Source organism: Coenobita brevimanus, chromosome 113 (assembly GCF_032717465.1).
Source record: "Coenobita brevimanus isolate Jiangsu-jjx chromosome 113, ASM3271746v2, whole genome shotgun sequence".
Lineage (NCBI taxonomy): Eukaryota > Metazoa > Arthropoda > Malacostraca > Decapoda > Coenobitidae > Coenobita > Coenobita brevimanus.
The window spans coordinates 20,324,235-20,336,218 of NC_137066.1; the positions used below are offsets into that span (position 1 = coordinate 20,324,235).

The 11,984-nt window shown below is 40.3% G+C and overlaps 1 protein-coding gene across 1 annotated transcript in view; it reads right to left on the bottom strand.

Annotated features, from left to right (window-relative positions):
• Window positions 1-11,486, bottom strand: part of LOC145418336 (A-type potassium channel modulatory protein KCNIP1) — a 210,559-nt gene extending 199,073 nt beyond the window's left edge. The window contains exon 1 of the mRNA XM_080286776.1: window positions 11,400-11,486. Coding sequence (XP_080142902.1) covers window positions 11,400-11,448 — 49 coding nt within the window. The 5' untranslated portion in view covers window positions 11,449-11,486. The remainder of the gene's footprint in view (window positions 1-11,399) is intronic.
• Window positions 11,487-11,984: the final 498 nt, after the last annotated feature.

Sequence of the window (11,984 nt, forward strand, 5' to 3'; positions counted from 1 at the left end):
TTACTGCCCTCTTCTGTGTTAATCAATCCTTCCCCTAACACCTTTTCCTAAGCGATTTATTTTGTTTATTACACCTTACTGCCCTCTTCTGTGTTAATCAATCCTTCCCCTAACACCTTTTCCTAAGCGACTTATTCTGTTTATTACACCTTACTGCCCTCTTCTGTGTTAATAAATCCTTCCCCTAACACCTTTTCCTAAGCGATTTATTCTGTTTATTACACCTTACTGTCCTCTTCTGTGTTACATAAATCCTTCCTCTGCATAAAGCTCCCTAACACCTTTTCCTAAGCGATTTATTTTGTTTATTACACCTTACTGTCCTCTTCTGTGTTACATAAATCCTTCCAATATCGCCATACTCTGCATAAAGCTCCCTAACACCTTTTCCTAAGCGATTTATTTTGTTTATTACACCTTACTGTCCTCTTCTGTGTTACATAAATCCTTCCAATATCGCCAAACTCTGTATAAAGCTCCCTAACACCTTTTCCTAAGCGATTTATTTTGTTTATTACACCTTACTGCCCTCTTCTGCGTTAATAAATCCTTCCCCTAACACCTTTTCCTAAGCGATTTATTTTGTTTATTACACCTTACTGCCCTCTTCTGTGTTAATCAATCCTTCCCCTAACACCTTTTCCTAAGCGATTTATTTTGTTTATTACACCTTACTGCCCTCTTCTGTGTTAATCAATCCTTCCCCTAACACCTTTTCCTAAGCGATTTATTTTGTTTATTACACCTTACTGCCCTCTTCTGTGTTAATCAATCCTTCCCCTAACACCTTTTCCTAAGCGATTTATTCTGTTTATTACACCTTACTGCCCTCTTCTGTGTTAATCAATCCTTCCCCTAACACCTTTTCCTAAGCGATTTATTTTGTTTATTACACCTTACTGCCCTCTTCTGTGTTAATCAATCCTTCCCCTAACACCTTTTCCTAAGCGATTTATTTTGTTTATTACACCTTACTGCCCTCTTCTGTGTTAATCAATCCTTCCCCTAACACCTTTTCCTAAGCGATTTATTTTGTTTATTACACCTTACTGCCCTCTTCTGTGTTAATCAATCCTTCCCTAACACCTTTTCCTAAGCGACTTATTCTGTTTATTACACCTTACTGCCCTCTTCTGTGTTAATCAATCCTTCCCCTAACACCTTTTCCTAAGCGATTTATTTTGTTTATTACACCTTACTGCCCTCTTCTGTGTTAATCAATCCTTCCCCTAACACCTTTTCCTAAGCGATTTATTTTGTTTATTACACCTTACTGCCCTCTTCTGTGTTAATCAATCCTTCCCCTAACACCTTTTCCTAAGCGATTTATTTTGTTTATTACACCTTACTGCCCTCTTCTGTGTTAATCAATCCTTCCCCTAACACCTTTTCCTAAGCGATTTATTTTGTTTATTACACCTTACTGCCCTCTTCTGTGTTAATCAATCCTTCCCCTAACACCTTTTCCTAAGCGATTTATTTTGTTTATTACACCTTACTGCCCTCTTCTGTGTTAATCAATCCTTCCCCTAACACCTTTTCCTAAGCGATTTATTTTGTTTATTACACCTTTACTGCCCTCTTCTGTGTTAATCAATCCTTCCCCTAACACCTTTTCCTAAGCGATTTATTTTGTTTATTACACCTTACTGCCCTCTTCTGTGTTAATCAATCCTTCCCCTAACACCTTTTCCTAAGCGATTTATTTTGTTTATTACACCTTACTGCCCTCTTCTGTGTTAATCAATCCTTCCCCTAACACCTTTTCCTAAGCAATTTATTTTGTTTATTACACCTTACTGCCCTCTTCTGTGTTAATCAATCCTTCCCCTAACACCTTTTCCTAAGCGATTTATTTTGTTTATTACACCTTACTGCCCTCTTCTGTGTTAATCAATCCTTCCCCTAACACCTTTTCCTAAGCGATTTATTTTGTTTATTACACCTTACTGCCCTCTTCTGTGTTAATCAATCCTTCCCCTAACACCTTTTCCTAAGCGATTTATTTTGTTTATTACACCTTACTGCCCTCTTCTGTGTTAATCAATCCTTCCCCTAACACCTTTTCCTAAGCGACTTATTCTGTTTATTACACCTTACTGCCCTCTTCTGTGTTAATAAATCCTTCCCCTAACACCTTTTCCTAAGCGATTTATTCTGTTTATTACACCTTACTGTCCTCTTCTGTGTTACATAAATCCTTCCTCTGCATAAAGCTCCCTAACACCTTTTCCTAAGCGATTTATTTTGTTTATTACACCTTACTGTCCTCTTCTGTGTTACATAAATCCTTCCAATATCGCCATACTCTGCATAAAGCTCCCTAACACCTTTTCCTAAGCGATTTATTTTTATTATTACACCTCACCGCCCTCTTCTGTGATACATAAATCCTCCCCTAACACCTTTTCCTAAGCGATTTATTTTGCTTTTTACATCTTACCGTCCCCTTCTGTGTTACATAAATCCTTCCCCTAACACCTTTTCCTAAGCGATTTATTTTGTTTATTACACCTTACTGCCCTCTTCTGTGTTAATCAATCCTTCCCCTAACACCTTTTCCTAAGCGATTTATTTTGTTTATTACACCTTACTGCCCTCTTCTGTGTTAATCAATCCTTCCCCTAACACCTTTTCCTAAGCGATTTATTTTGTTTATTACACCTTACTGCCCTCTTCTGTGTTAATCAATCCTTCCCCTAACACCTTTTCCTAAGCGATTTATTTTGTTTATTACACCTTACTGCCCTCTTCTGTGTTAATCAATCCTTCCCCTAACACCTTTTCCTAAGCGATTTATTTTGTTTATTACACCTTACTGCCCTCTTCTGTGTTAATCAATCCTTCCCCTAACACCTTTTCCTAAGCGATTTATTTTGTTTATTACACCTTACTGCCCTCTTCTGTGTTAATCAATCCTTCCCCTAACACCTTTTCCTAAGCGATTTATTTTGTTTATTACACCTTACTGCCCTCTTCTGTGTTAATCAATCCTTCCCCTAACACCTTTTCCTAAGCGATTTATTTTGTTTATTACACCTTACTGCCCTCTTCTGTGTTAATCAATCCTTCCCTAACACCTTTTCCTAAGCGATTTATTCTGTTTATTACACCTTACTGCCCTCTTCTGTGTTAATCAATCCTTCCCCTAACACCTTTTCCTAAGCGATTTATTTTGTTTATTACACCTTACTGCCCTCTTCTGTGTTAATCAATCCTTCCCCTAACACCTTTTCCTAAGCGATTTATTTTGTTTATTACACCTTACTGCCCTCTTCTGTGTTAATCAATCCTTCCCCTAACACCTTTTCCTAAGCGATTTATTCTGTTTATTACACCTTACTGCCCTCTTCTGTGTTAATCAATCCTTCCCCTAACACCTTTTCCTAAGCGATTTATTTTGTTTATTACACCTTACTGCCCTCTTCTGTGTTAATCAATCCTTCCCCTAACACCTTTTCCTAAGCGATTTATTTTGTTTATTACACCTTACTGCCCTCTTCTGTGTTAATCAATCCTTCCCCTAACACCTTTTCCTAAGCGATTTATTTTGTTTATTACACCTTACTGCCCTCTTCTGTGTTAATCAATCCTTCCCCTAACACCTTTTCCTAAGCGATTTATTTTGTTTATTACACCTTACTGCCCTCTTCTGTGTTAATCAATCCTTCCCCTAACACCTTTTCCTAAGCGATTTATTTTGTTTATTACACCTTACTGCCCTCTTCTGTGTTAATCAATCCTTCCCCTAACACCTTTTCCTAAGCGATTTATTTTGTTTATTACACCTTACTGCCCTCTTCTGTGTTAATCCATCCTACCCATAACACCTTTTCCTAAGCGATTTATTTTGTTTATTACACCTTACTGCCCTCTTCTGTGTTAATCAATCCTTCCCCTAACACCTTTTCCTAAGCGATTTATTTTGTTTATTACACCTTACTGCCCTCTTCTGTGTTAATCAATCCTTCCCCTAACACCTTTTCCTAAGCGATTTATTTTGTTTATTACACCTTACTGCCCTCTTCTGTGTTAATCAATCCTTCCCCTAACACCTTTTCCTAAGCGATTTATTTTGTTTATTACACCTTACTGCCCTCTTCTGTGTTAATCAATCCTTCCCCTAACACCTTTTCCTAAGCGATTTATTTTGTTTATTACACCTTACTGCCCTCTTCTGTGTTAATCAATCCTTCCCCTAACACCTTTTCCTAAGCGATTTATTTTGTTTATTACACCTTACTGCCCTCTTCTGTGTTAATCAATCCTTCCCCTAACACCTTTTCCTAAGCGATTTATTTTGTTTATTACACCTTACTGCCCTCTTCTGTGTTAATCAATCCTTCCCCTAACACCTTTTCCTAAGCGATTTATTTTGTTTATTACACCTTACTGCCCTCTTCTGTGTTAATCAATCCTTCCCCTAACACCTTTTCCTAAGCGATTTATTTTGTTTATTACACCTTACTGCCCTCTTCTGTGTTAATCAATCCTTCCCCTAACACCTTTTCCTAAGCGATTTATTTTGTTTATTACACCTTACTGCCCTCTTCTGTGTTAATCAATCCTTCCCCTAACACCTTTTCCTAAGCGATTTATTTTGTTTATTACACCTTACTGCCCTCTTCTGTGTTAATCAATCCTTCCCCTAACACCTTTTCCTAAGCGATTTATTTTGTTTATTACACCTTACTGCCCTCTTCTGTGTTAATCAATCCTTCCCCTAACACCTTTTCCTAAGCGATTTATTTTGTTTATTACACCTTACTGCCCTCTTCTGTGTTAATCAATCCTTCCCCTAACACCTTTTCCTAAGCGATTTATTTTGTTTATTACACCTTACTGCCCTCTTCTGTGTTAATCAATCCTTCCCCTAACACCTTTTCCTAAGCGATTTATTTTGTTTATTACACCTTACTGCCCTCTTCTGTGTTAATCAATCCTTCCCCTAACACCTTTTCCTAAGCGATTTATTTTGTTTATTACACCTTACTGCCCTCTTCTGTGTTAATCAATCCTTCCCCTAACACCTTTTCCTAAGCGATTTATTTTGTTTATTACACCTTACTGCCCTCTTCTGTGTTAATCAATCCTTCCCCTAACACCTTTTCCTAAGCGATTTATTTTGTTTATTACACCTTACTGCCCTCTTCTGTGTTAATCAATCCTTCCCCTAACACCTTTTCCTAAGCGATTTATTCTGTTTATTACACCTTACTGCCCTCTTCTATGTTAATCAATCCTTCCCCTAACACCTTTTCCTCAGCGATTTATTCTGTTTATTACACCTTACTGTCCTCTTCTGCGTTAATCAATCCTTCCCCTAACACCTTTTCCTAAGCGATTTATTCTGTTTATTACACCTTACTGTCCTCTTCTGCGTTAATCAATCCTTCCCCTAACACCTTTTCCTAAGCGATTTATTTTGTTTATTACACCTTACTGTCCTCTTCTGTGTTACATAAATCCTTCCAATATCGCCATACTCTGCATAAAGCTCCCTAACACCTTTTCCTAAGCGATTTATTTTGTTTATTACACCTTACTGTCCTCTTCTGTGTTACATAAATCCTTCCAATATCGCCATACTCTGCATAAAGCTCCCTAACACCTTTTCCTAAGCGATTTATTTTGTTTATTACACCTTACTGTCCTCTTCTGTGTTACATAAATCCTTCCAATATCGCCATACTCTGCATAAAGCTCCCTAACACCTTTTCCTAAGCGATTTATTTTGTTTATTACACCTTACTGTCCTCTTCTGTGTTACATAAATCCTTCCAATATCGCCATACTCTGCATAAAGCTCCCTAACACCTTTTCCTAAGCGATTTATTTTGTTTATTACACCTTACTGTCCTCTTCTGTGTTACATAAATCCTTCCAATATCGCCATACTCTGCATAAAGCTCCCTAACACCTTTTCCTAAGCGATTTATTTTGTTTATTACACCTTACTGTCCTCTTCTGTGTTACATAAATCCTTCCAATATCGCCATACTCTGCATAAAGCTCCCTAACACCTTTTCCTAAGCGATTTATTTTGTTTATTACACCTTACTGTCCTCTTCTGTGTTACATAAATCCTTCCAATATCGCCATACTCTGCATAAAGCTCCCTAACACCTTTTCCTAAGTGATTTATTTTGTTTATTACACCTTACTGTCCTCTTCTGTGTTACATAAATCCTTCCAATATCGCCATACTCTGCATAAATAACATACAGAAGGATATTAACCTGCCATAGCCAAAAATAAATCGCTAAGGAAGAGGTGTTAAGGAGCTTCCATACCCGACGAAAATACGGCTCTGACAATCACTTTACTTGCAATAACATCTCCTTTAAATGCAATAACGCTGTCTAATACGCAATAACATACTCTAATCAATGTTGCAATAACGCTGCAATAACATACTCTAATCAATGTTGCAATAACGCTGCAATAACATACTCTAATCAATGTTGCAATAACGCTGCAATAACATACCCTAATCAATGTTGCAATAACGCTGCAATAACATACTCTAATCAGTGTTGCAATAACGCTGCAATAACATACTCTGATCAATGTTGCAATAACGCTGCAATAACATACTTTAATTAATGTTGCAATACCGCTGCAATAACATACTCTAGTCAGTGTTGCAATAACGCTGCAATAACATACTTTAATCAATGTTGCAAACTCTCTAAGTGTTGCAATATCTCCTTTAATTGCAATAACGCTGTCTAATATGCAATAACACTTTAATCAATGTTGCAATAACGCTGCAATAACATACTCTAATCGATGTTGCACCCTCTAAACGTTGCAATATCTCCTTCAATTGCAATAACGCTAATGTGCAATAACACTAATCAATGTTGCACACCCTCTAAAACCTGCAATATCTTCTCTAATTGCAATAACATTAATATGCAATAACATACTTTAATCAATGTTCCACACTCTAAACGTTGCAATATCTCCTTTAATTGCAATAACGCTAATATGCAATAACTCTTCATGCAATAACACACTCCAATCACCATAACACCTATAACACCATCACCTTCAAGTGCAATAACACCTGCAATCACAACAGCACTTCTTCGTGACTAGCATCATATAACACCTGCAATCACTACAGCACTTCTTCGTGACTAGCATCATATAACACTTGCAATCACTACAGCACTTCTTTGTGACTAGCATCATATAACACCTGCAATCACCACAGCACTTCTTCGTGACTAGCATCATCTGCAATCACCACCACAGCACTTCTTCGTGACTAGCATCATATAACACCTGCAATCACTACAGCACTTCTTTGTGACTAGCATCATCTGCAATCACCACCACAGCACTTCTTCGTGACTAGCATCATCTGCAATCACCACCACAGCACTTCCTCGTGACTAGCATCATATAACACTTGCAATCACTAGAGCACTTCTTTGTGACTAGCATCATATAACACCTGCAATCACTACAGCACTTCTTCGTGACTAGCATCATATAAACACTTGCAATCACCACAGCACTTCTTCGTGACTAGCCTCTTATAACACTTGCAATCACCACAGCACTTCTTCCTGACTAGCATCATATAACACCTGCAATCACCACATCATTTCTTCGTGACTAGCCTCTTATAACACTTGCAATCACCACAGCACTTCTTTGTGACTAGCCGCTTATAACACTTGCAATCACCACAGCACTTCTTTGTGACTAGCCGCTTATAACACTTGCAATCACCACAGCACTTCTTCGTGACTAGCATCATATAAACATTTGCAATCACCATAGCACTTCTTCGTGACTATAACACCTGCAATCACCACAGCACTTCTTCGTGACTAGCACAACACCTGCAATCACCACAGCACTTCTTCGTGACTAGAACACCTGCAATCACCACCATAGCACTTCTTCGTGATTAGCTTCACATAACACCTGCAATCACCACTATAGCACTTCTTCGTGACTAGCATCACATAACACCTGCAATCACCACTATAGCACTTCTTCGTGACTAGCATCATTTTAGGCCAGATAAAAAAAAAAAAATAACCGGCTCAAAGGCCTAATTTTAAGTCCCATGGCTGGCTCCTTAACACCATTTCCATAGCGATTTATTTTCGTTATTTACCGCTTAGCATTTTCTTCTGTGGTATTTATATTGTTTTACCATCGAGAGAGAGAGAGAGAGAGAGAGAGAGAGAGAGAGAGGGGGAGAGAGAGAGAGAGAGAGTACATAGTCGCAATGTAATGAATAAATCGCTTAGGAAGAACTATTACGGAATTAGAGAGAGAGAGAGAGAGAGAGAGAGAGAGAGAGAGAGAGAGAGAGAGAGAGAGAGTACATAGTCGCAATGTAATGAATAAATCGCTTAGGAAGAACTGTTACGGAATTTCCCCCATATACTGATTGAATAAGGAGTTATAAGGGATGTGATAGATATATGAGATGAAGCTAATAGATAGATAGAGATAGATAGATAGACAGATAGATAGATACAATAGATAGATAGACAGACAGACAGACAGAAATACACTTAGTCAATAGTTACTTCCCATTAACAGCGGTCATGCAACAGGTTAAATACTAATTGAAAGGTGTTCCTGATCAAGCTAATGGATTTGGCTGAGTTAGATTTCGTTAAGTTGAATTAGTGGTACACACACACACACACACACACACACACACACACACACGAGATAGATACGACAGTTGGTAAAGGAGAAAACACACACACACACACACACACACACACACACACACACACACACACACACACACACGGGGCAGATACGACAAACGGTGGAGAAAAACACACACACACACACACACACACACACACACACACACACACACACACACACACGAGATAGATACGACAGTTGGTAAAGGAGAAAACACACACACACACACACACACACACACACACACACACACACACACACACACACACACACACGGGGCAGATACGACAAACGGTGGAGAAACACACACACACACACACACACACACACACACACACACACACACACACACACACGAGATAGATACGACAGTTGGTAAAGGAGAAAACACACACACACACACACACACACACACACACACACACACACACACACACACACGGGGCAGATACGACAAACGGTGGAGAAACACACACACACACACACACACACACACACACACACACGAGATAGATACGACAGTTGGTAAAGGAGAAAACACACACACACACACACACACACACACACACACACACACACACACACACACACACACTTATTATTACTACATACTACGTGTTCCTATTCATCTCTCTCTCTCTCTCTCTCTCTCTCTCTCTCTCTCTCTCTCTCTCTCTCTCTCTCTCTCTCACAAAGCAAGCCCAGTTTTAACACATCAGATAATCACAATCTATTTTTATATTTCCTTTCACTGATAGATTAATTTTTTTCTCTCTCTTTCAAAATTCTTCCTTATATTGCAGATATATTTGCCCAATTCTCTCTCTCTCTCTCTCTCTCTCTCTCTCTCTCTCTCTCTCATCATCACCATCATCATCTAATCCTACGTTGCCCCATGAGAAGCGTAGGAGCCCGGGGCTAGGCAAGTTGGTCCTGACATTTAAGATGACAGTGACCAGCCTCACTCATCCCTGAGTGGCATTACGTGAGCAATAAACCCCAACCATCCCTTGGATATAAACCTTCACCGGCTCAATCCGATTGGAGCGCCGTAATTACCCACTAAACCACCAGGCGCCATAATTTGGTTATATGGTTACCACCCAGCGTAGTAAATGGTTTCCTGGTGTACAGGAAACCATTTGGCTTGTCACTCAGTGAAGAGTCACCCACTGGCAGAAGGAAGAGGAAAGAATGAAGGAAAGAAAGACAGAAGAGGGAGTGTAAAGTCACCCACAGGCAGAAGGAAGAGGAAAGAATGAAGGAAAGAAAGACAGAAGAGGGAGTGTAAAGTCACCCACAGGCAGAAGGAAGAGGAAAGAATGAAGGAAAGAAAGACAGAAGAGGAAAGAAGAGAGGAATGGCAGTTACCCGAAAGCAGCACTACATCGAGTGAGTGGATGATGAGCGCCCCCACCTAATATCTATCTAAAATTCCGGATAATTTGGTTCAGTTAAGTATATTTTACCTGGTGATTTTCTCTCTCTCTCTCTCTCTCTCTCTCTCTCTCTCTCTCTCTCTCTCTCTCTCTCTCTCTCAACGCTATATCCCCACTAGTAACCAAGGAGACTCATTCCTCTCTCAAAACTAAACACTGAAGCTTGGCCTATTTTGTCTAAGCTCCCTAACACCTTTTCCCAAGCGATTTATTCCATTAAGCCTTACTGCCCTGTTACATAAATCCTTCCCATATAGCCAAACTCTGCATAAACAGTGTACAGAAGGATATTAACCAGCCATATCCAAAAATAAATCGCTAAGGAAGAGGTGTTAGGGAGCTTCCTTTACCATAGCCAGTTGCAATGATGGATAAGTGGATCTCTGAGGTGGATGAAGTGCCAATAGGAAGGTGTAAATCCAGAGTAAGTCGCTAAAGGGACGGTGTGACGAAGCTCTAGCACACACAACGGTAAAAATAATAAGCAGGAAATAAACTACAGAATGAATCGTAGGGGAAACGGTGTTACGCAGGAAACAAACTACGGAATAAATCGCAGGGGAAAAGGTGTTACGCAGCTCCTATCCCACTGACTCAACGAAGGCCAGAAACAAGCCTCCATATTTTGAAGGCAATATGAAGGTAGAATTGAGAAAATAAATCGCTAAGGAAAAGGTGTTAGGAAGCTTCTATTAAACCCTGTTAGATAAAATCGCTAGGGAAAAGGGGTTAGGGAGCTTCTATTATAACCCATTTGACAAAATCACTGAAGGGACGGTGTTAGGATGCTTCTATCATACCTCGTTAGACAAAATCGCTAAAGGAACGGTGTTAGGATGCTTCTATCATACCTCGTTAGACAAAATCGCCAAAGGAACGGTATTAGAGAGCTTCTATTATACCCCATTAGACAAAATCGCTAAGGAAAAGGTGTTAGGAAGCTTCTATTATACCCTATTCGACAAAATCGCTAAAGGGACGGTGTTAGGGGGCTTCTATCATACCCCATTAGAAAAAATCGCTGGGGAAAAGGTGTTAGGGAGCTTCTATTATACCCAGTCAGACAAAATCGCTAGGGGAAAGGTGTTAGGGAGCTTCTAGTATACTCAGTCAGACAAAATCGCTAGGGGAAAGGTGTTAGGGGGCTTCTATCATACCCCATTAGAAAAAATCGCTAGGAAAAAGGTGTTAGGGGACTGTTATTATAGCCTACCCTATTAGACAAACTCGCCAGTGAAACAAGGCGTGTAAATGCCGTAGACTCACCGAACGTTAGCATAAAATCTCCATATGGACTATCGGGCGGGGTGGCCATGATTGATGTCCTCCGAAGGGGTGATGGCGGGGGGGTGCAGGGGGGTGGTGGGGGGCAGAGAAGGGGGGAGGGGTGGTGTTTTAGTGGGGGGCAGAGAGGGGGGGAGGGGTGGTGTTTTAGTGGGGGGCAGAGAGGGGGGGAGGGGTGGTGTTTTAGTGGGGGGGAGACATTTGGGTGAGAGAGTCACACACATCCACTACACACGGTTGCCAGGTCCACACTGCCTCTCTCCCTCACTCTCTCACTCTCTTGCTCTCGCTCTCGCGCTCTCTCTCCGTCCGCTTCCCCTCCCCCCACCCCCCCCTCTCTCTCTCTCTCTCGCCCTTCCTCCTTCATTTCCCTCTCCACCTTCCCTCCTCCACGCCTTCTCCCTCCCTCCCTCTCTCCCCGTTCCTTCCCTCCCTCTTTCTCTCTCCCTCCCTCCATTCATTCACTCTAGGTTCCCCCTCTCTCTCTCTCTCTCTCTCTCTCTCTCTCTCTCTCTCTCTCTCGTATGGATCAACCGACCTACTAATGTTAATTCATTACACCCGCAC